General features: G+C 42.3%; 1 protein-coding gene and 1 non-coding gene across 2 annotated transcripts; one reads left to right on the top strand and one right to left on the bottom strand.

Moving 5' to 3' along the window:
- Positions 1-535: 535 nt before the first annotated feature.
- Positions 536-25,365, bottom strand: GLIPR1 (GLI pathogenesis related 1). Its single transcript, XM_066368699.1, has 6 exons — positions 25,098-25,365; positions 23,041-23,286; positions 13,130-13,245; positions 7,930-8,018; positions 1,028-1,054; positions 536-924 (listed from the first exon to the last, which is right to left on the bottom strand). The coding sequence occupies exons 1-6, from the start codon at positions 25,272-25,274 to the stop codon at positions 794-796; spliced, it is 786 nt and encodes a 261-aa protein (XP_066224796.1). The 5' UTR covers positions 25,275-25,365; the 3' UTR covers positions 536-793.
- Positions 18,855-18,958, top strand: LOC136396500 (U6 spliceosomal RNA). The gene has a single exon (XR_010749785.1). It is a non-coding gene; the product is annotated as a U6 spliceosomal RNA (small nuclear RNA).

Raw genomic sequence — 25,365 nt, 5'->3', positions numbered from 1 at the left:
AGAAAGACATTAAATTGCAAATGGGTAAAACTGGATGTTTAGTGCTGAATCAACAAGCTGTATAGAAATGTTTTTCCTAAGGAAGGCCAGTGGAGTTATTTAGGATCACCCAAATCTGTGCCCTGGCTGGCTGGCTGAGTAGATAGAGCGTGGTCCTGATGTATATGGACATCCCAGGTTCATTTTCCGGTGAGGGCACACAGGAGAAGTGACCATCTGCTTCTCTTCCCCTCCCTCTCCCCCTTCTTTCTCTCTTCCCCTCCTGCAGCCAGTGGCTTGGTTGGTCTGAGCATCAGCCTCAGGCACTGAGGATACCTCAGTTGATTCAGGTATCAACTCCAGATGAAGGCTGGTGGCTGGATCTGGTCAGATACATGCGGGAGTCTGTCTCTGTCTCTCCTCCTCTCACTTAAAAAAAAACAAAACAGAAAACAACTCACCAAAATCTAGCTTACTCATTGAGGTTATTACTGTAGTTAGAACATTGAACAGTTTCATCTTTTGGCTATGGCTTTACTAGAGCAATGTATTTAAAAAAATTTTTTTTTATATTATTGATTTTAGAGAGAGGAAAGAGAAAGAAACATTGACTTGTTCCATTTAGTTGTGCATTTATTGGTTGATTTTGTACATGCCCTGACTGGGGATCGAACCAGCAACCTTGGCATATCAAGACAATGCTCTAACCAGTTGAGCCACCTGGTCAAGGATTGATTGTTATTTTCCAGAAGTCATAGAAATGAGTTTGTAAACATTTTTATGGCTTGTGTTAGTCCAAAAGAACTAAATGAGGCTATCTGTGCTTGACCAAAATGGTAATAAGAGCAATCAGTATTATTACTGGTGGACTAACAATGAGAAAGCGAGATAAATATATATTACGTGAATATATCGGCCAGTCTGGATACACAATAGAGTAGTAACCTGTGAAACAAACAGACAAGAATGCTCTTATATGTTGTGTCTCATAATGCAGTGACATAATTCACAAAGATCTTAATGGAACAATTAAGATTTATATACATACGTGTGGTTTGGTCTCGCTGTGGATTAGCTATAAAATCAGAGAGAAGAAAAAAATTAAAGAGTAGATACTAATGAGACTTTTCATTTTAAAAAGCCAAGTTTCTCATTATAACCAGTAACTGTTGCTTTGGCTTTACTTCAGTGATTTTCCTTTTTTTGTTGTTGTTTTTGGTTATTTTTAGATTTTATTCATTTTTAGAGAGAGAAACAGAAAAGGTGAGGGGCAGGAAGCATCAACTCCCATATGTGCCTTGACCAGGCAAGCCCGGGATTTCAAACCAGCAACCTCCGTGTTCTAGGTTGATGCTTTATTTACTGCACAACCACAGGTCAGGCCTGCAGTGATTTTCAAAGGTTAATTTCTAAAGATTTTATTGTAGTAACTTGATAATTTTTAAAGCAAGTTTTTATATAAACTTTAAACTTTTTTATATATCACTACTATAAATGGAAATCATTTTGTGTAGCAATCTAGCAGATAATGAATACAATTCAAATAAAAATTAAAACATTAAAATTTTAAAATAAAATAATTAAATATTGTAATGCTCAGTGTGAACAATTTATTAAAGTATTTTTCCTAAAAATAAGTTTTTATCCATTTCACTATGTTATTAATTTATAAATAGGGCATTTGGCAATCATAAAGCCATAATTACTTCTTTCATTAAGCTTTATTCAGAATTTGACATTCAGAGCACTAGGAAGAAAACTCCCCATCTGCCTTAGCCTTCTTGATACTTTTGTGTGTGAGTTAGACACCTGCACACCAGTCCCACTCCCGCTGCAGGTGGGTCCCTGTGACCCTCTAGGTACTTGTGAGCATCCCTGATCATTATGCCTGTCACTGGGCTTTTGCTGTGGCCAATTACTATGAAGCTACTGCTCCTTTGACTTTTTTTGACAATTATATTCACGAACTCAATAATGTGTGCTAATTTTACTTTTTCTTACATATGTACTTTTTATTTGAAATTTATTTATTGATTAGTTTAGAGAGAGGCAGGCAGAGAGACTGATAGAAACATCGACCTGTTCCTGTAGTTGCCCTGACTGGGAATTGAACCCATAACCTCTGTGTCATGGGAGGGCACTCTAACCAACCGAGCTGTCCTGCCACAGCCCATATATATATTTCAAATCTTAAATATTCAACTTGAACATTGAGACAAATGTATCCATGCAGTAGCTAAAGTCATCTTATGCTCCATCCATATGCCCAGCACAGTTTTCAAAGCCGTCCTGATTTGGCCTCCATGGTATTCATTGAACCTACCAACAATATCTAGAACCACAAAGGAAATTTTCCTTTAGTAATTGCCATAGTTTAATTTGTCAGAGACAGGATCTGTTGTTGAATATAATCTTTTATCCTCTAACCCTTACCCCTTATGAAAGTTAGCATATATTTTCCCTTTATCTTTGTGTTTTTGCGAGGGAGAGTCATTAAAGTAGAGATGAGAAGCATCAACTTGTAGTTGTGGCACTTTACTGATCGCTTCTCATACACGCCTTGAAGTAGGGGGGCTTCAACCAGCCAGTGACCCCCTTGCTCAAGCTAGCAACCCTGTGCTCAAGCTGGATGAGCCTGTTGACCTTGGGTTTCGAACTTGGGTCCTCAGTGTCTCAGGTAGACACTCTCCCCACTGTGCCAACACCCATCAGGCCCCTTTATCTTTCTTAAGAGTCTTGAGTCTTTCTATTATTGGACTGTAGCTTTAGTTTTCTGACTTTTATTCCATAAGATTAGAGACCATGTTAAACTGGATCTCTATAGCAAAATGTAAAACTCCAGTAATTTTCTTGTTATTGTGTGGTGACTAGTTACATTTTTTTAAAATTAAAAAAAAATTTTTTTTTTCTTAACAGAGAAAGAGAGAGAGTCAGAGAGAGGGATAGACAGGGACAGACAGACAGGAATGGAGAGATGAGAAGCATCAATTGGCCTGACCTGTGGTGGCACAGTGGATAAAGCGTCAACCTGGAAACGCTGAGGTTGCCGGTTCAAAACCCTGGGCTTGTCTGGTCAAGGCACATATGGGAGTTGATGCTTCCTGCTCCTCCCCCCCTTCTCTCTCTCTTTCTCTCTCTCTCTCTCTCCTCTCTATAATGAATAAATAAAATCTTTAAAAAAAAAGCATCAATCATTAGTTTTTCGTTGTGCTTTGCGACACCTTAGTTGTTCATTGATTGCTTTCTCATACGTGCCTTGACCACGGGCCTTCAGCAGACTGAGTAACCCCTTGCTCGAGCCAGCAACCTTGGGTCCAAACCAGTGAGCTTTTGCTCAAACCAGATGAGCCCGCTCTCAAGCTGGCAACCTCGGGGTCTCAAACCTGGGTCCTTCCACATCCCAGTCTGATGCTCTATCCATTGTGCCACCGCCTGGTCAGGCTAGTTACGTTTTTTTTTTTTTATTATTATTATTTTTATTCATTTTTAGAGAGGAGAGAGAGAGGGAGAGAGAGGAGAGAGAGACAGAGAGAGAAGGGGGGAGGAGCTGGAAGCATCAACTCCCATATATGCCTTGACCAGGCAAGCCCAGGGTTTCGAACCGGCGAACTCAGCATTTCCAGGTTGACGCTTTATCCACTGCGCCACCACAGGTCAGGCCTAGTTACGTTTTTTTAAAGGAAGATTTTTTTTGTTTTCCTAGGAAATATGCACTCTATTACTGCTTATTTTCCAGCCAGAATAGGCATCTTAGGTATAGAGGTAAATTAAATAGGCATAATTTCTACCTGTTTGAAATTTAGAGTTGAGTGGGAAAGACACAACCAACCAATGACAACAATTAAATTACTCTTTAAATTGTCTCAGTTTCAATCACTGATTTTTAGAGTTGTTGTTTTTTTTTTACAGGGACAGAGAGAGAGTCAGAGAGAGAGATAGACAGGAACAGACAGACAGGAATGGAGAGATGAGAAGCATCAATTATCAGTTTTTCGTTGTGACACCTTAGTTCATTGATTGCTTTCTCATATGTGCCTTGACCAGGGGCCTTCAGTAGACCGAGTAACCCCTTGCTTGAGCCAGCGACCTTGGGTCCAAGCTGGTAAGCTTTTTGCTCAAGCCAGATGAGCCCGTGCTCAAGCTGGTGACCTCGGGTCTCGAACCTGGGTCCTCCACATCCCAGTCTGACATTCTATCTGCTGCACCACCGCCTGGTCAGGCTTGAATCACTGATTTTTAAAGGGATTCTTCCTGTGCATAAAAACATTACCTAAAAAACCTGACCAGGCAGTGGCGCAGTGGATAGAGTGTTGGCCTGGGATGCAAAGGACCCAGGTTTGAAACCCCAGGGTCGCTGGCTTGAGCATGGGCTCACCAGCTTGAACATGGGATCATCGACATGATTTCATGGTTGCTAGTTTGAGCCCAAAGGTTGCTGGCTTGAGCCCAAGGTCATTGGCTTGAGCAAGGTGTCACTGGCTCAGCTTGAACCCCCTGGTCAAGACACATGAGAAGCAATTAAAAAAAAACCATCGATTCCCTGCCAGGGCACACAGGAGATGCACCCATTTGCTTCTCCACCCATACCCCTCTTCTTTTTCTTCCCCTCCCTCAGCCAAGGCTCCACTGGAGTAAAGTTGGACTGGGGGCTGAGGGCGACTCCAAGGCCTCTGCCTCAGGCACCTCTGGTTGCAACGGAGCAACACCCCAGATGGGCCAAACATTGCCCCCTGGTGGGCATGCTGGGTGGATTCCAGTTGGGTGCATGTGGGAGTCTGTCTGCCTCTCCCCACTTCTCACTTAGGAAAAATACAAAGAAACCCCCCAAAAACAACCAAAGTGAAGCAACTATGAGTTGATGCTTCTCATCTTTCTCTCTCTCTCTCAAAAAAGAAAAAGAATGGTTAAAAAAAAAAAAGAATGGTTGAACTGGGGTGAAATGACCAGCTCAGAAAGCTCATCAGTAGTGTTGGCTGTTCTTGGAGTAATGATGAACTTAAGTGATTATTATATCAGGAGAAAGGGAATGAACAGTTTGAAAGAATTCTATAATTTTATACCTAGAAGGGACTTAAATACATGTAAGCAGTGCAACACTTTTGGAAACAAAATTTATGCAATTCAACTTGGTCCACTCTATCCTGCCTCTACTTTAAGAACCCCACCCTGGCCCTAGAGTTCCAAAGAGTTCAGCTGGTTACAGATGTGGACGCAAATAGTACTATAAGAGCCCTGGCCAGTTAGCTCAGTCAGATAGCTCAGTCAGTGTATCGTCCTGAAATGACAAGGTGTCGGTTCAATCCCTGGGCGGAACACATACTGGGAGCAGCCAGTGAATACCCAACTAAATGCAACAACAAATGAATACTTGTCTCTCTCTCTCTTCCCCCCTTCCCCTCTTTTTCTCTCTAAAAATCAATTGGGAAAAAAAAAATCAATGAAACATTTTTTAAAAATTAAAAAGTATTGCCTGACCAGTTGGTGGCATAGTGGATAGAGCATTGGTCTGGGATGCTGAGGACCCAGGTTTGAAACCCTGAGGTTGCTGGCTTGAGTGCAGGCTCATCTGGCTTGAGTGTGGAGTAACCTGTTTGAACATGGGATCATAGACATGACCCCATGGTCGCTGGCTTGAGCCCAAAGGTCGCTGGCTTGAGCCCAAAGGTCACTGGCTTGAGCAAGGGGTCACTGGCTCGGCTGGAACCCCCTGGTCAAGGCACATATGAGAAAGCAATCAATGAACAACTAAGGTGCCGCAACTATGAGTTGATGCTTCTCATCTCTCTCCCTTCCTGCCTGTCCCTGTTTGTCACTCTCTTTCTCAAAAAGGAAAAAATTAAAAAGTACTACAGGATTTGTACAACTCTAATAGATTAATCTAGGTTTCCTTTCTTCACATCATGGGGGAAAACTTAAAAACACTTCGAAGAAAAGGAATGTGTCTGGAAGAGGATCCATAAATAAACTCTTGGTCAATTATGGATTATTTCAAAATTACAAAGTGTAATTTTGTTAGGATGTTTAGTAAAATATCCTTGAAGTTACCTTCATTGGCTTTCTATTTCTACACAGTTTTTCATTAAATGTTGTTTTGCTAAAAAGTGTCACATTACAGCTTTATATATTTAATTCTATAGATGAAAATGCAAGCCTTGAGTGCCTTGGACAAGTAGTATAACAAAATTCAGAATTCTGTTACTTTGGATATCCTCATTATACAAATTTTTGATCTTACTGAAATTAGCAAATCTTGAGTCTATAGTTTCCAACACCATAGTCATTTTTTTGTTGGACTGACCAGAGCTGAATAAAATGGATATTATTTTCATCCTTAAATATATTCTAGCCTGACCAGGCGGTGGCGCAGTGGATACAGCATCGGACTGGGATGAGGAGGACCCAGGTTCGAGACCCCGAGGTTGCCAGCTTGAGCACGGGTTCATCTGGTTTGGGCAAGGCTCACCAGCTTGGACCCATGGTCGCTGGCTTGAGCAATGGATTACTCGGTCTGCTGAAGGCCCACAGTCAAGGCACATATGAGAAGGCAATCAATGAACAACTAAGGTGTTGCAACGAAAAACTGATGATTGATGCTTCTCATCTCTCTCCGTTCCTGTCTGTCTGCCCCTATTTATCCCTCTCTCTGATTCTCTCTCTCTCTCTGAAAAAAAAAAAAAAATCTGAACAACCTGACCAGGTGGTGGCTCAGTGGATAGAGCATCTGCCTGGAATGTAGGGGACTCAGGTTTAAAACCCTGAGGTCACCGACTTGAGGACGGGCTCATCTGGCTTGAGTGTGGGCTCATCCGGCTTGAGCATGGGTTCACCAGCTTGAGTTTAGAGTCGCTGGCTTGAGCATGGGATTGTAGACATGACCCCATGGTAGCTGGCTTGAGCCCAAAGGTTGCTGGCTTGAGCCCAAGGTTGCTGGCTTGAGCCCAAAGGTTGCTGGCTCGAGCCTAAGGTTGTTGGCTTGAACATGGGATCATAGACATGACTACATGGGCGCTTACTTGAGCAAGGGATCATTTGCTCTGCTGGAGCGCCCCCCCTCAAGTCACATATGAGAAAGCAAGCAGTGAACAGCTAAGGTGCTACAATGAAGAATTGATGCTTCTCATCACTTTATGTTTCTGTTTGTCCCTTCTTCTTCCTTAAAAAAAAATTATTCTAAACATACATTCATTCGTAGAACAATAAGCCATTGGTCTGATTGTGACCAGATATAAGGTTCCCTGTAAACAGCTATTAGGATAAAACAAATGTTTGCATTTTTTTTTTTTTTTTTTTATTCTTCTGAAGCTGGAAATGGGGAGAGACAGGAGACAGTCAGACAGACTCCCACATGCGCCCGACCGGGATCCACCCGGAACGCCCACCAGGAGCGATGCTCTGCCCACCAGGGGGCGATGCTCTGCCCCTCCGGGGCGTCACTCTGCTGCAACCAGAGCCACTCTAGCGCCTGGGGCAGAGGCCAAGGAGCCATCCCCAGCGCCCGGGCCATCTTTGCTCCAATTGAGCCTTGGCTGCGGGAGGGGAAGAGAGAGACAGAGAGGAAGGAGGGGGGTGGTGGAGAAGCAAATGGGCGCTTCTATGTGCCCTGGCCGGCAATCAAACCGGGTCCCCCGCACGCCAGGCTGACGCTCTACCGCTGAGCCAACCGGCCAGGGCCCAAATGTTTGCATTCTTAACTGTAGAAAGATACAATACAATACTTTCAAATCATTGTATTATTGTTAGTTTTTTTTTTTTTTAGATTTTTTTATTCATTTTAGAGAGGAGAATGAGAGAGAGAAGGGGGGAGGAGCAGGAAGCATCAACTCCCATATGTGCCTTGACCGGGCAAGCACAGGGTTTCAAACCAGCGACCTCAGAGTTCCAGGTTGACACTTTATCCACTGCACCACCACAGGTCAGGCCTGTTATAGTTAGATTGTTTCTTTTACTCACCACACAGATTATCCAAACATTTGTCATTTGGGGAGCAAGCAGTGCAGGTGGATCCTTTGTTGTATGGCCAAGAACTGCGATAATTTCCTCTATAAAGTAGAAGAAAACTGTCCATTAGGAGAGATGTTTTTTATTGCAATTTACTATGAATTCTTGACTAAATCCATAGGATGGAAGCCCACAGATTCAGAAGGCTGGTAAGAGAAGTGGGGTAAGGGAAGCAGAAATGGAAGCCTGTTAATACTTTCTGTGTCTTGAGAACCTGTATCTTAATCTACTTCATCACATTTAATTCTTTTTTTTTTTTTTTTTTTAAGATTTTTATTTATTTTTTACAGAGTCATAGAGAGGGATAGGTAGGGACAGACAGACAGGAATGGAGAGAGAGGAGAAGCATCAATCATCAGTTTTTCGTTGCGACACCTTAGTTGTTCATTGATTGCTTTCTTATATGTGCCTTGACCGTGGGCTTTCGGCAGACCGAGTGACCCCTTGCTCGAGCCAGCAACCTTGGGCTCAAGCTGGTGAGCTGTGCACAAACCAGATGAGTCCGCGCTCAAGCTGGCAACCTCAGGGTCTCGAACCTGGGTCCTCCGCATCCCAGTTTGACGCTCTATCCGCTGCGCCACTGCCTGGTCCAGCCACATTTAATTCTTAAGACAATTCTGGGAGGAAGATATTTTTGTTTCTATGTTATAAGGAAACTAAAGCTCAGCAGGGGTCCCCAAACTTTTTACACAGGGGGCCAGTTCACTGTCCCTCAGACCGTTGGAGGGCCGCCACATACAGTATACTCCAGTACACTGACCACCAATGAAAGAGGTGCCCCCTTTTGGAAGTGCGGCAGGGGCTGGATAAATGGCCTCAGGGGGCTGCATGTGTCCCGCGGGCTGTAGTTTGGGGATGCCTGCTAAAGATTAAGTAACTTGCTGAAAATCACAGTATATATTACAATATATGTCAGTCTGACGAAACCTCGATTTGTCTGGCTCCAAGGCAATGCTCTCTGTACTTGCTGCTGGGCCTGTGTGATTAGGCCATCCAAAACACTGTCCACCTTAGAAAGGGTATTGTGACCCACATTTACTCTCCTCGGTCTACCTACTAGCCTCCATCGTTTTTATTGCATGGGAACTAGTTGGTTGGATAAGTGCTTAACACAAGAAAATTAGAGATATGGGGGAATTTCTAAAGTGCAGTTTGTTTTCACAGAGATGAGATGTGATATGAATAATAGATAATAATTATTGAGTATTCCTTATGTGCTAGGCACTGTTCTAAGCCTTAGTGAATGAATCGTCACATTATCTCTAAGAGGAAGATACAATTATTTATTCCCATTATATAGCGAGAGGCTGAGACATAGAGCGGAAGTAGAAAGTGAAATGCCTGCCCTGAGGTGGTGCAGTGGATGCAGTGTCAACCTGGAATAATGAGGTCGCCGGTTCAAAACCTCGGACTTCCCCAGTCAAGGCACAGGAGAAGCAACTACTACAAGGTCCCGCTCCCCGCCCCTTCTCTATCTCTCCTCTCTAAAAACAGCAACAAAAAAGAAAGTGAAATAATATCCAAACATTTCATATCCCCATGAATATTTCAGAGTAGTAGTGAAGAGCATTGCATGCATTTCAGTGAACTTGTAATTTCATTAAACGTTTTTGAAAGTTTGTTTTTGAAAAAGATCTTAACTTTGCCATGGTACCTTTAGGCAGCCTGGTGGAGCCTATGTACTCTTTCTGAAAATAGTTTGTTTTTAATACATAAAATAAAATTCAGAGGATTATAAAGAAAACCAATTAAACTTGTCAAAATGGTAAAAATATTCAATATAGTAATATGTACTTCTCTATGAAATAACAGATAAGATCAGGCAGGGAATCTACTAATTAGTTTAATTTCAAAGTAATGATAAAAACTATTTTGAGAATCTGTAGCAACTGGAATGTGATATGAAAATATCTGTGATATTTACAAAGATAATTGCTAATACAAAAGTCACAGGTGTTGCTGATGAGACTGGAGTGTTACTTTCATTTATAATGAAATGTTATTTTCAGTAGAGGTTAGTGAAAATAAAGATGTTATTTTTTTTTTCTAATCCAAGTTCATGGACTCCCCTCGCCTAATACTATATACATTTACCTCCAAAATTAGCCCCCCCTTTAGAATCATATTAACATCTCATTTCCAATCCAAAATATATGTTCTAATCTCATTTGGCTCCAAGTTAAATTGTTTTGGATATTAAATTTACCCTTGTGCTTACTCTAGAGCATGGAAAACAGTCAAGGAATGTAGTAGAGATTCTGATAACAATAAAAGTTGTCCCAAGTGGACATTAATCATCAGAATAGCTTTCATTGTTAAAAAGGACAATACCCATTGAGTGGTTAAATTCTAGAATGTTGTTAATGAAATCCTTTATGCCATTTTACTCTTTGTCTACTTGTGCATTCCAAATTATAAAGAAGAGGGGAAAATTGCTACTTCAAAAACAAGCTAAAAACGAAGCAGTTGTGACTCCTAGGGAAATGGCAGAACTCGCCTTGGGAGAACCATGTTACTGGAAAGACCTGATTTATCCACATGGGAATGATTAAGACAAAGGGGCCTAAAGTATTCTGTCCAAGAAAGAGGCAGATAGGCTCACCAGCTTGGATCCAAGGTTGCTGGCTTGAGCAAGGGGTTACTCCGTCTGCTGAAGACCCACAGTCAAGGTACATATGAGAAAGCAATCATTTAACAATTAAGGTGTCACAACGCGCAACAAAAACTAATTATTGATGCTTCTCATTTCTCCGTTCCTGTCTATCCCTCTCTCTCTCTCTGTCTCTGAAAAAAAAAAGAAAAAGAAAAAGATGAATAGGAGTGGGAGTTCCCAAGGCTGTGGTGGCCAAGGTAGACTAGATACTATTTGATAGTCAACATTGTCATTTCCTCTTCTGTATTATAATCCTCTCTCCCACTCGTCCACTGAGTGAAGGTCTGTTCCACAGCAAAGCCTTGCTCAGTAGGGCCCAGGGGATGAAGAGGAGAGTTGTGTTCGTGTTTGGGATAAATACAGATCAGAGAGACCTGAAGCAGGCAGGAGAAGGGTCAAAACTGTCCTGAGCGATGGAAATGAGCTGAGGGCCGGACTCCAGAGCCAGAGTACAGGTGACTGGAGAATTAAACACATCACACATTCTGAGGGAACCTCAAAAGTACTGGGGGAGGGGGGATGCTGGACCTCTTTGAATTATGTGGAATGCGGGCCTATGACATTTTGTTTATAGAAGAAAAGAATACCCCGCTCAGAAAGCAGGAGGGAATGAGAACTGAGCTTCCCAATTTCCCCCATGCCCTCCAATCCATCCTCCACCACTCATACAGAATGAACTCCACATTTAAATCAAGCCTTGCACTCCCTTGCTTAAAATATTTGTGTGGCTTCCTCTTGTGATGTGCATGGAGTTAAATTTGCCACGACCTACCTGGCCCTGCAAGATCTGAGCTGCCTCTTCCCAATGTCATCTTATTCAGCGGTCCAAGCACTCTCTGTCTTTGGTCCTGGGCTTTGAAACCAGTGACTCAGCGCTCCACGTCGAGGCTCTATCCACTGTGCCACCACAGGCCAGGTTTCCTTCTCATTCTTTACTCCTAAGCCTAAATATATCACAAAACTCTTTTCTGATCATGTTAGCTTAAATAAGGGCCCTGCCTATTGATAGTATTGATTATAGTATTACTTACATTTTCTTCATTACTCCTATCATAATGCAGTTATCTTTGTATTTTAATGGTTTATCTGGCCCATAAATATAAATTTCATAAGGGCAGGCACTGTGTTTGGCTTGTTCTCCTTTGAAGCTCAGTAAATAAATAGATTTGCTGAATAACTGAATGTACATATGCATACCTTTGTATGATTAAGTGAATATTAGTCTTGATAGAAACATTATAGCTAATTATATGTTTCACAACCTAATATTGTTTATAACTCTGAAGGCAAGTAAAGTGAGCCTGAGCCAGGAGAACTCACATTTCTGCCTCATTATTATAATAATAATACAGTCGTTCTTTGCCATATCGTGGTTCACTTTTCATGATCTCACTGCATTGCAGATTTTTAAATTGTATATATCTAATTTTGTATTGCAGATTTTTTTGCTATATCATGGGATTTTACAGTACATAGGTATTTTTATATACTTATTATTTTATTTTTGCAGTAAAATAAGCAAAATAAGTGTGGGAAAGGTTAATAACAGTGTGGGAAAGATTTATAAGAGTGTGGGGAGGGTTTATAAAGCCTTAAAATATATATGAATAATAAAATAAATATAAGGTTGCTACATCGTGGATTTTCTCCTATCGCGGGGGGTTCTGGAACCTGACCCCCGCGATAGATGAGGGACCACTGTAATTATGAATACTTCTCAAACACCATTGCCAGGCATTGCATATAGCTGGTGTTTTACAAAGCTTTCTCAGGTAATTTTCTTTTTATTTATTTTTTTTAGATTTTTATTTATTGATTTCAGCGAGAGAGGAAGTGGGGGTGGGGAGACACAGGAACATCAAGCTGTTCCTGTATGTGCCCTGACTGGGGATCGAACCAGCAACCTTTACACTTCAGGATGATGCTCTAACCAACCGAGCTATCTGGCCAGGGCTCTCATGTAATTTCCATAATTACTTGATAAATATTAAGTGGTATTATTATTCTGGTCATTTAGAATTATATCCATTCAAAAGCAAAACTGTCAAAAGTGAATGAAATAGGTTACATAAATAGAACAATTCAATTCAGTAAATTGAGAAATTCAAATCAGAGTCATTTCTGTTTTGTCAATTGTGCAAAAATGGTCAAGTTTGTAATAAACCAATAACTATAAAGTAACACCAATCTCTCATTTTGTGGTGTTTCTATCATATTCAACTAATCTATGTCTCTGAAGATATTTTAGTCTTGTTACTGTTAAAAATGTGTGTCTGTATTCATGTAGTTTTTATAAAGGGTGGATACATACACACACACACAAACACACAGGAAAATGTACCAGCATGTTAATGGCTAGGTAGGTTTCTAGGAAGAGGAAGTAAGGCTAATCTTAGTTTTCTTTTTTACACTTTATTTTAGATTTTCTGTAATGAAGATAAATACTTGTAAAATAGAATTTAAAAAAATGTATAGAAAGAGGTTGATTTGGGCACTTACGCTGGTCCATAGTTGCATATAAAATGTGCCGCATTGGTAATAGTGTTAGCACCTGTGACGACTGCAGAACAGTATTGTACTGCACAGCCAACTTTGTAAGTATCTGCCCAAACAACCTGAAAAAATAAAAGAGAGATATGAACATTTGATCATGAGTGAGCCTTCATAAACATGGTGAGGTGTGGGCACTCTAGTTAGGTAGTGCATTCACGCCATCAGGGAAGTTTTAAGTGCTCAGAATGCAGGTGGAATCAAGACTTACAAATTATTATTGGTGAGTGTGTGTCTGTGTGTGAAGTAAACATATACAGAATAAGATCATTTTTGACAGTGCAATGAAGAAATAAAACGGTAACAGGGTAGGGAGTGACTGATGGGGTGGAGGAGGCAGCTTTAACTTGGGTGTTCAGGAAAATAGCTCTGGGAAGGGGGCATTTAGGCTGAGACCTGAGCTGTGTCCTGAGGGAGGAAGGGCACTGTGCAGAGGGAGCCCGCAGGGTCAGGCCCGGGCTGTGGCCTGCGGCGAGGAGGAGAGCAGAGCTGGGATCCAGTGAGCCAGGGAGGTTCAGAGGCAATGAGGTCAGAGGCAGAAGAGCAGGTCACAGGGAACCCTGTGTGTGTGTGTGTGTGAGTCATGGGCTCTTCTTTCCTGTCTTGGAAAGAGCCCTTTGGTTGTTATGAAGTAAATGGACTGAGAAGAGGAAAGGAAGAAGGGGAAGGGTTGGGAGGCTGTCTCTGGTACAAGAAAGAGAAGATGCACTTGGATGACGGCGTGGAGTTCCTGAGAACTGATCAGGTTCGTGGTTCAGCATACACGTAAAGCTGAGAGGATTTCCTTTTCCTCTGAGTGTGAGGTTGAGAGGGAGAGAGAAAAATCATGTTCATGTTTAGGCCCAACAGCATTAACTGAGGTGGGGAAATCACGGAAGGAGGAGGACGGGTGGGAGCAGGACAAGGTTCTGTTCAGGTCCTGTTACTTCGAGATGCCTGTCACGTGTCCAGGGGCACTGATGTGGCTGCAGGACGGAGCCATCTGCATGCAGTTCAGGGATATGAATCTGGAAGACATGGGACTAGATTAGACCACACAAGCAAAGGTCATAGCGGAAAAAGTAAGTGAGAGCATGGGGTAAAGAACGACAGGCAGAAGGGGAGAGGGAGTGGAGTGGTCAGTGACGCAGGAGGGCAGCGGGCACAGCCAGCCGCGGGGACAGGGACCCTGTGAGCAGAAACCCTGCGCAGTGGGTGTAAGCCAGTGCTGCTGCCGCACATTTCAGCACCCCGACTGGCACTTTCCCCCTTCTCTTTGAACAAGGGACTCCACCTTTTCATTTTGCACTGGGCCCCTCAAATTATATAGCTCATCTTGTAGTGTCTGGTGTCACAGAACCTAAAGAAAAAAAGTACTTTTAAAGAGCTAGTCTGTACAGTGTGTCCGTAAAGTCATGGTGCACTTTTGACCAGTCACAGGAAAGCAACAAAAGACGATAGAAATGTGAAATATGCACCAAATAAAAGGAAAACTCTCCCAGTTTCATACCTATTCAGTGCAGTTTGATGTGGGCTCACGCACAGATTTTTTAGGGCTCCTTAGGTAGCTATCCCGTATAGCCTCTACAGACTCGTCACTGACTGGTGGCCTACCAGAACGGGGTTTCTCCACCAAACTACCGGTTTCCTTCAACTGCTTATCCCACAGAGTAATATTATTCCTATGTGGTGTCGCTTCATTATAAACGCGCCGATATTCACGTTGCACTTTGGTCATGGATTCAAATTTAGCGAGCCACAGAACACACTGAACTTCCCTCTGTACTGTCCACATGTCAACTGGCATGGCCATGGGCTGCTCTGCTGTATACACAGTGTTATGTCATCATCTGCGCATGTGCATATGCTGCCACATCATCCTACAGAAACTGGGAGAGTTTTCCTTTTATTTGGTGCAGATTTCACATTTCTATTGTCTTTTGTTGGTTTCCTGTGACTGGTCAAAAGTGCACCATGACTTTACGGACACACTGTATATGGAGCTAAGCCAGTGATGAAAAGCACTCCTTTTTACAGTGATACCAAATTGCATTTTAAATTATTTTTACTCATAAATTTTTTCACATCTTTGTGATCAGGACCGTGCAGACATGGAGGATGAGAGGTGACTGGGCTGGAGCCAGTGGTGCCGTTACAGGATGCAGAGAACAGCTGTCCCTCAGGCTGTCTGACTGTGAGGGGGTCTGACCATTACGCAGGTCTGAAGCTGTGCCGGGAGCAGGGGGTGTAAGGGGGTCTATGGCAGAGGACCCGCCCCAGGTAGTGAGGGAGCTGAAGCCGGAGGGAGCTGTCTGAGAGCCAGGAAAAGTCTTCCAGCAGACCGCAGCCTCTCCTGGACCCACAGTGAGAAAGACTCAGGACTGAGACAATTACGGCTGCAGGACAAGATCAAGTTTACTTGAAAAAAAAAGATCAATAATAAAAAGCACTCCCTGGGGAGAGAGCACACAGTGAGGTTAGAGGGGAACTGAGGATGGAGTCTGAGCTTCCCCAAAGCTTAAAGGTGGGTCCTGGGCGAGGGAGAGGCCAGCAGGTGGCTGGCAAAGACTAGGAGGCTGGTGCTCTTCATTCTGTGTCCTCATCCTCAGTTTGACAGCTGGGGAGGGTCCGGGCAGGCAGCTAGGGTCTCCCACAGAGGGGCGCTCCTCTTGGCGACAGCCCCGCCCTGCTCCCTGTCTCACGCACAGGAGCCCCTGGCAGGGGCTCCAAGTACCCAAGCGGCTTAGGCCTCTCTCTCTTTGAGAGAGCCTGGCTTCATGGCCGTTAATTCTCAGGTTTGCTCTTTGTACTTTTACTTTCCAATCTTTTTGCATTTATTTTTAAACTTTTCTTAAGTTTTACTCACTGCCTTTCAAAGTGATTTCACCTGGAGTTCTGTATTTAAAATGCAGATTTCTGGACACCTCTCAGACTGACTGACTGACCCACTGATGGTTACTGGAATTGCCCTTGAAATCTCTATTTCAACTCTGGTGATTCTGATTCGTGCTGACTGGGTTCACTATTATCTCAATCCTTTCCTATCACTTCAGTTCATTTTGTATTTTCTTTTTACCCTGTGGTCTTTGAGAACTTTCTTTCAGTGTCATCATATCAGTGTTCATTGCCCGCCCGCCTCACCACCACCACCACTTTTAAAGCTTTATGCTATTTTTCTTTATCTACTTTCTTTTTATTTCTGGCCTCTTTTTCCCAAGAGTGTGCTAATATTCATTAGTTTTCACTTTGTGTTTTAGTTTGTCTCTTTTTTAAAGCTGTGATTTACATAGAGTAAAATCCATCCTTTTAGGTGTACACTTCAATGAATTTTGCCAAAAGCATATAGTTGTGTAGCCTTATTCATATTCAAGATCTGGGTCACTTCCATCACCCCCCAAATTCCCTGTGACCCCCGTGTAGTCAGCCACTGCCCCACCCCCAGCCCCTGGCAAGCCCTGATTTGTTTGTCGCTATAGTTGTACCTTTTCCAGAATATTATACAAATGGGATCAGTTTAAATGTAGTTTTTGAATCTGGCTTCTTTCATCTGGCATATGCATTTTGAGATTCATTCATGCTGTTGAATCTATTAGTAGCCACTTCTTTCACTGCTGAATAATATTGTATGGATATACCACAGTTAATGTAGCCCATTCAAGTTGGTTTCTTTATAAAAGCTTCGTGGGTGTTTCAGTGTCTGGGTTAAATTTTGGGGCTTTGGAGAGACAAAGTCTGAATTCATATTCCAGCTCAGCCACTCAGTGTGTGACCTTGGCCTCAGATTCCTCAGCTATTAAATGAGGATAACACCAACTCCACAGGTTTATTTTGACATTTTAAATGGGCTAATAAGAAAATGCTTGGAACAGCTTCTGAAACACAGAAAGCACTCAGCAAATGTTCATGTTTAACGTCTTATAACTAGTGTGGCCTGTGGTGGTGCAGTGGATAAAGCGACAACCTGGAAATGCTGAGGACCCAGGTTCAAAACCCTGGGCTTGCCCGGGCAAGGCATATATGGAAGCTGATGCTTCCTGCTCCTCCCCCCTTCTCTCCCTTGCTTTCTCTCTCATTTACTCTCTCTTCTCTCTAAAATGAATATATAAAATCTAAAAAAGAAAAAAGCTTATATTTAAAAAAAACCTTTTTTTAAACTTTTTTAACAGTCAGATTTCTGTTGTATGTGTTTTTAAAATTTCTTTTAATATGGTAAATAACATAAGCATAAAAAAATAAGAGCTACTGATCGAGATTTTACCCAGTGCCAGGGCAATGTTAAGCACTTTACATGTGACATCATATTAACCTCATAACAAGTTAATAATGAGGTGTTGCCCTGATTTTTATAGATGAGCGTTGGGACTTAATCTACGTGACCAGGAAGTCCTGTGGGGACAGCCCACGGCCCAAGCAGGATGCCTTCAGCGTGCTTCGCCTTTTAGCAGAGCCAGGAACTACCTACCTTTCTAACCAAAGCACTGCATTTGGGAAACTCAGAGGAGGCAGGCATGTCTCTCCCTTCTAGCTAACAACCCCTCCCACCATCTTTTTCCCTTCAATTATGAGTCCATCTGGCTCATTATCGGGAATATGTTAAATGTGCAACATATAAAAAGATAGCTAGAAAAACTGTGAAATGTGTCACACGTCCTTTGTTTCTGTGAGAGTGTAAAAAACCCAAAAATGTCAAGAGGGTTGGGGTGGGGTAGGGTGGATATAAACACAAAACTGAAACCAACAGTGAGTGCCATCTAGTGGGCATCCTAAACACTGCCAAACCTAAGCTGTGGCCCCACCCAGTTATAGAAGTAAAACAACGAACCCCAAACGTGACAAAGCTGAAGTGTTGGCAACAAAATATGTAATTTAAATACTCTTTCATATTAATATGCCAAAATTCTTTCACAATATAGATCACCTCTAGTGAAGACAGAGCTAAAAGTGTTAAGATTTAAGAAGTATCAAATGTATCATACCTTTGTGATAGATCTGAATTTATTGTCTTCATACAACTACCCCTCATGGGGAAAGTCTGAAAATACCTTACTTTTTATTCATAGAAGATGATAATAAGTAAGAGGTTATAATACGTACTTGAGGTGGTTTCCATCATGAATTGTTTTTTAAAGATTTTATTTATTGATTTTAGAGAGGAGAGAGACAGAGAGAAAGGGGTGGGGGTGGGGGAGCAGGAAACATCAAATCATAGTGGTTGCTTCCCATATGTGCCTTGACCCAGCAAGCCTGGGGTTTCAAACTGGTGACCTCAGTGTTCCAGGTTGAATGCTCTACCTACTGCGACACCACAGGTCAAACCCATCATGAATTTTAAATGGTAAAATCTTGAATCTCCCAGCAAGGTTTTGTGCAAGTAGAGCCTTCTTTCAATATAACTGGTGGTAAACCAGTTCAGGGGAAAATGTAATCTTTGTTCAGTGCATACTAAATACTAGTACTTACTAGATAATTCACATACATTGTATTATTTAATCTTTACACCATACCTGGTATCTAAATGCTAGCTCTCCTTCTTACTGACTAAATGGCATCGGGAGGAGAATTTCTTAACTTTTCTGAGGATGTTCATTCATATATGGAGACTAGTGACTCTCTTACAGGTTTGCAGTGAGAATTAAATGAGATCTTGAACAGAGAAAGCTAAGCAGCATGCTCACTTAAACAGTATTTATGTTGCTTGCTTCCGCAGCACATATATTAAAATTGGAATGATACAGAGAAGATGAGCATGGCCCCCTGTGCAAGGGTGACGTGCAAATTCATGAAGTGTTTTCCGTATTAAAAAAAATAATAAAGCAACTGACTGCTAGTGGTGCTTCTTCCCGGACCTGGGGGTGCCTGGACATGTTCTCCACAATGGAGGTCCCTCTTTGAAGTGGGGGTAGACTGTCCCCACAATGGAGGTCCCTCTTTGAAGTGGGGGTAGACTGTCCCCACAATGGAGGTCCCTCTTTGAAGTGGGGGTAGACTGTCCCCACAATGGAGGTCCCTCTTTGAAGTGGGGGTAGACTGTCTCTTAAGGAGAACAGGTTAGGATCACTCATCTTGGGCTCTGATGCCTGAGTGGATTTTAGGAAATGAGTTTTCTCAGGTCCAAATATTAGCCCTCCTTTCTCCCCCTAGATGTAAGGGGGAGACCTACAACAATGCTCAGTTAATTTGGGGAAGGCTATCTCTAAAATCAGGCCATTATGACATAAAAATCAAGTTTTGGCTTCCTGGAATGATAGGCATGAGCGTCTTAACTTGCACGGTTTAAGAGTCTGTGTCAACTTAACAGCCTTTGCTAAACTACTAGCCCTTCCTCTGCAGTACCGGGACCATGGTATGCATTGTACACCTTCTACACCTTGTTAATTTTGCATGGTGTTCTCTTTTCATTTGACAAACTCTCACTTAGTTTTCAAGAACCAACTCATGATTTCTGCTGTGTGAAGAACTCCTTTGTCTTCATAGCTCCCTTTGGCCAGGTGAGTTGCTCTATCCTCTTCGCTCACATGCTACTTTGTCAGGTTCTGCAAATTGCACTGGCAATGCACTGTCAAGTCCATTTACACATGTGTCTCTTCCAAAAGGTGAACTCCCGAGGGTCAGAGCCTTTCCAGCTGTGTCCCTTCCTCCCTGGTTCCCTCCCCAGTTCTCCTCACTCCTACTTCTCTGTGACTGTGAAGTGCCAGCATACAAATTATGGCCTTGCTTTCTGTTTTTTAAGAATCTGGACTAAGAGCTGTGACCATTGCCTTATAAAGTGCCTGGCATAGGGCAGAGCTTAAATGCTCCTTGAAGAAGGGTTGGCATCCTCAAACTGACAATTATGTCTGGAGATTTAAACACCATAGTGCATGATGTTAGGCCACTTGTAGGTCATCTAGATTTAGCTTTCTTGTCCTCTAGGACTTGTGGAAACCCCCCCAAAATTATTTTCCGGTTAATTTTATCTGTAAACATAAACCAAAATTGATAATTTGTGGGGTTAGCCTAGGGGAACCTTATTTATATTTCCAAAAAATGGACTAATACTACCAATGATTTCATAGCCCCTCCTTGCTTACAAAAATTTTGAGATGAAAATGTCACTGAAATCAGTTCTGTCCTTCTTATCACAATAAGCCCCTGCAACTGTGCCAAACTTGTTTTACCTGTAACAATATCAGCAAGCTCATAGGCTTTAACGTGCAGATAGTCCAGTACTTTCAGCCTTTTGTATAGTGCATTTTCACCAATGAAATAAAAGTTGGTTTTGCATTTCATTTGCAAAATCGAACAACTTTCTTTGACTTGTTGTTTGCTTTTCTGATATTCTTGTTTAATAATAATAATAATAATAAAAGTTCTTTGTTTAACCAGGACTGCCAGGAAATAAAGCAAATAATATGTCCAGGATAGGAAAGTAGGTTATCAAGAAGACTTCAGAAGATGCTGCCCAGGGATTTCTTTCTAAATATAATGTTGCCAACATGAGTTAGGGTTAGGAAGCCAAAACCAGGTTGAGTAAAAAACATCTCAGTGAGAGGCTCTGAATGTGGCTTTGGGACTAATACTATCGATTTGGGGGCAGAAAAGCCACAGCGTGGTTTATACAAGTTTGCGTGTTGGCCTCTCCATAGAGGGTGTGGCTATTTTGTTTGTTTTGTTTTGCCTTTTGTGGCACTTGATAAGTTCTTTTTTTTTTTTCTTTCTTTCTGAAACTGGAAACGGGGAGAGACAGTCAGACAGACTCCCGCATGTGCCCGACCGGGATCCACCTGGCACGCCCACCAGGGGTGACGCTCTGCCCACCAGGGGGCGATGCTCTGCCCCTCCAGGGGGTCGCTCTGCCCCGAACCAGAGCCACTCTAGCGCCTGGGGTAGAGGCCAAGGAGCCATCCCCAGCGCCCGGGCCATATATGCTCCAATGGAGCCTTGGCTGCAGGAGGGGAAGAGAGAGACAGAGAAGAAGGAAGGGGGGGTGGAGAATCATATGGGCGCTTCTCCTATGTTCCCTGGCCAGGAATCGAACCCGGGTCCCCTGCATGCCAGGCCGACGCTCTACCGCTGAGCCAACCGGCCAGGGCACTTGATAAGTTCTTGATCCATGTTTGAAAGAATAAGAAGATATGAAAGCATCAATTATTATAAATAATTCTGTCTGAGAGGTTTATTTCTCCCAATGTTATAGTTCCAAAACATCTGCCTCTAATTTTGTAGAGCACTGATACTTAAAAATCTATTGATTAGGTCCTTTGCTCACAAGTGGAATAAAGCCCCATGGGAAGATAGCTGTTATCAAAATTATTCAAAGCCTTGTTACCTTTGTCCACTTAACTAAACTTTTCAAACACTATCCCCTCTTGTATTGGAGTCTGTTCTATTTATTTATTTTATTACTATTATTATTATTGTTATTATTATTATTATTTTGACAGAGACAGAGAGACAGATGGGACAGACAGACAGGAAGGGAGAGAGATGAGAAGCATCAATTCTTCGTTGCGACACCTTAGTTGTTCATTGATAGCTTTCTCATATGTGCCTTTTCTGGGAGGTTACAACAGAGAGAGTGACCCCTTGCTCAAGCCAACAACCATGGGCTTAAACCAGAGACCCTGAGCTTCAAGCCAGGGACCTTTGGGCTCAAGCCAGTGACCATGGGGTCATGTCTATGATCCCATGCTCAAGCCAGCGACCCTTGCACTCAAGCTGGAAGAGCCTGCGCTCAAGCTGGAAGAACCTGCGCTCAAGCCAGCAACCTTGAGGTTTCGAACCTGGGTCTTGCACATTCCAGTCTGATGCTCCATCTACTGCGCCACCACCTGGTCAGGCTTATAATCATTATTTTTGAGTGTGTGTGTGAGAAACAGGAAGGGAGAGAGGTGAGATGCATCAACTTGTAGATGCGTCACTCTAGTTGTTCATTGATTGTTTCTCATATGTGCCTTGACCCGAGAGCTCTGGCCGAGCCAGTGATCCCTTGCTCACGTGAGCAACCTTTGGGCTCAAGCCAGCAACTATGGGATCATTCTGATGATCTCACATTTAAACAGGCAAGCCTGTGCTCAAGCTGGTGACCTCGGGGTTTCAAACATGGGACCTCAGTGTCTCAAGTAGACACTCTATCCACCATCACCAGTCAGGCTCCATTTATTTATTTTTAAGAGAAAACCTATAACCCCAACTCTCATATTTATAGATGTACTAACTTTCCGTATATTTTCTTAACACTAGGTTCCCAGTATTCTCCTCTGTTTTGGAGACAATGACTACTCAGAGACCACATGGCATGCATGGACAGATCTAAGGTAGACTGCTTTACAATTCCTTATATAAGTTTTATGAGACAGCCTTGACCCCAGTCCTTATGGGTGTTTATTGATACATAAAAAATAGAGGCAGGAACAAAAATGAGGAGAAGAGAATGTGGATGTCAGGAAGGGAAACTTCTTTAGAGCAGGTTGAAGGGCAAGTGAAGTAGCTCAAATGTCCCCACATATTGATTAATCAGAATTGCTAATTCTTGGCCTGACCTGTGGTGGTGCAGTGGATAAAAGCATCAACCTGGAAACACTGAGGTTGCCGGTTCAAAACCCTGGGCTTCCCTGGTCAAGGCACATATAGGAGTTGATGCTTTCTTCTCCTCCGCCCTTCTCTCTCTCCCCTCTCTATAATGAATAAATAAAATCTTAAAACAAAAAAAGAATTGCTAATTCTCTCCCTATTGTGCTGCATTCAGCACAGTAGTGCGTTCAGTACTTTTGTCAGTAAAGCCACTGTGGCCTTTGCCTCAGGACACTGAACTCTGCCCCTGTTCTATGTTCCTATTCAGGGCCCCTACACTCCTCACCCATGAAAAGGTGGTTTCCAGAAAATATAGAGTAGATCCTTACCTGAGTGTAATGGCCACAGACATTGTTGCAATTCCGAGTCTTGAAGTCATAGTATTGAATTTCACTGTACCAATTTGTGATGGCTGAAGACACAGAAAAGATGGGGAGAGACCCAGTCCAGATGTTTTCTCCCAGCGAGGTGAAATTTGGGTGCAACTTGTGGGGGTGATGAAGCTCTTTGTTATGTTCAAACCAACAATTTCTAGCCCATGTTTTTGCAGTTTGGGCTAGTACTGGGTCCCAAGTCTAAAAAAAATAAACATTAAACAATAAGAAGGTGAAGAATGGAACTGGCTTGACCTATGGTGTCACAGTGGATAAAGACTCTACTTGGAATGCTGAGATTGCTGGTTCAAAACCCACAGGCCTTTTGGGTTAAAGCACATTCGAGAAGCAAGTACTACGAGTCAATGCTTATTGCTCCTCCCTCCCTTCTCTCTCCTCTTTCTAAAATCAATAATTAAAATCTTAAAAAACAAAACCAAAACCTAAAAAACAGGACCTGGTAATCCAACAATAAATTGGAGTGACCAAATTGGGAATTTGAATGGGGAATGAGGTGTGATGACAAGAATAGAGAAAGAGCCATGGGTCTCTAGATAAGTATGGTCTTCTAGGGCTAGTAGGAAACATGATCATGTAGTGTCAATATTTAGTATCTAAGTGATTGACACAGACCAACATTTCACTGAAAATCCATTACAGGGTTCCCTCGCTCTTGGAAAGTAGAGCCGACCTACAAAACCTTCAGTATGCCAAAATAGTGTAAAGTGGGAAAGCTATTACCTGAGGACACATCTTGCTAATGGAAGCAGAAAATAAATCAAAATAAGGCTCAGATGCTCAGATACACAGGTCCTAGCTATGGCGGCTGGATGCTGAAATGGGGAGTGCAGTTCCCCGGAGGAGCCGCGCGGGGCGCTCTGGTGCTCAGGGCACATGCTGCCTCTTTAAGTAAAGTGACCAACTTTTTTACAAAGAAAAGAACAAAAATATATTGAAGAAAAAAATATCGTAAATAAAAAATATTTTATTCATTGCAATAACTGTAATACACTATAATCTGATAAATGCATAATAAAACATTTGTAATATTTTATATTGTAATTAAACTTACATGCCTATTAATTTTTAATAATATTTGTAAGAAAAAAGTACTCATTTAGATACTGATCCTTGACGAATCGTCATGTCAAATACAAATATGGCACCTCACACGCAGTGGATTGACTCTGCATCGATCAAATATGGACATGCACAGATTAGTCTTCCAATATCAAAAAGGAGGACATGTAGGAGGACACTTTTCAGGGAGGGCGGAACTTACAAAAGAAGGACTGTCCTCCCTAAAGGAGGACGATTGGTCACTTTATTGTAAGGGCTGCAAAACAAACACTGAATGCTATGTTTGCTTTTCACCTTTTCTCCCATAATAGCAAGGATTCTTTTCAGGTTTCTTTCAGTTGGAGAAAACAGGTAAGAATGTAGGTCTTTCATTATCGCAGAGTGACATGAAGAGAACTAGTGAAAAGTGAGGAATAACCTGAATGTGCTGTTTCACATGTTTTATAAAATTCAATGACTACAATACCTTATATCCTAAGAAGCTCAGAAAGGTTAAAAACCCACTGAGAGCCGCAGAGCTGGGGTTCAAGCCCAAGCCTGAGTGAATCAAAACCCTATCTTCCTGGGGAAGCAGGACTCTGCTGGCAGCAACAAAAAAGTGAACTCAGAGACAAAACGGACAACCACAAAGAAAACACCCACAAAAAATTAAATGAGAAGTAAACGACAAAAAAGAGAAGTGAAATCTATTTGTAACCATAGAAGAGGAAGTGTCCAAAATGAGAAATGAAATATATTTGCTGAGTTGTTGATAAAGAAAATGAGGCTGGGTTTTGATCACAGATGGTAAATTTACTGAGTATATTAATCACAATGAAAAAAAATAAAAAAATTAAAAGAAACAAACATGCAGGGTTCCCAACCATTTGCCTCCAAAATCGGTACACAGTTGATTTGGACGGACATGCCACAAACACGGATGTTTTCCTTACCATGTATAGCATATCACTGGCTGCCGGCTTCACCTCTGATCGGAACTTGTTATGAAAGTGAACACAGTCTTTGATAAATGCTTCATTGTCGATATCTGGCAAACTATTTACTGAATGTGTATAACTGGAGGCTACAGAAAGCATCCAGGCTGTTACAGCAAGTGTGATCCCTGGCATGCTTGGTCTGTCTGGCAGGGATCCCGGGAGGCTGGGAGGCAGAGCCGCGGCAGATTCTGAGTGTGCTCCTCCGTTTTACAAAGCACAGCCC

Source organism: Saccopteryx leptura, chromosome 2 (assembly GCF_036850995.1).
Source record: "Saccopteryx leptura isolate mSacLep1 chromosome 2, mSacLep1_pri_phased_curated, whole genome shotgun sequence".
NCBI classification, from domain to species: Eukaryota; Metazoa; Chordata; class Mammalia; order Chiroptera; family Emballonuridae; genus Saccopteryx; species Saccopteryx leptura.
Note: the sequence above shows the minus strand (reverse complement) of the source record. Positions and strands in the feature narration are given on the sequence as shown.

Excerpts from the sequence above, each read along its gene's own strand:
- GLIPR1 (XM_066368699.1), bottom strand. The coding sequence starts at position 25,274 with ATGCCAGGGATCACACTTGCTGTAACAGCCTGGATGCTTTCTGTAGCC. Across the intron at positions 13,246-23,040 it reads TCTGTGGCCATTACACTCAG|GTTGTTTGGGCAGATACTTA; the intron begins GTAAGGATCTAC and ends TTATTTTTTCAG. Across the intron at positions 925-1,027 it reads ACAGCGAGACCAAACCACAC|GTTACTACTCTATTGTGTAT; the intron begins GTATGTATATAA and ends TTTGTTTCACAG.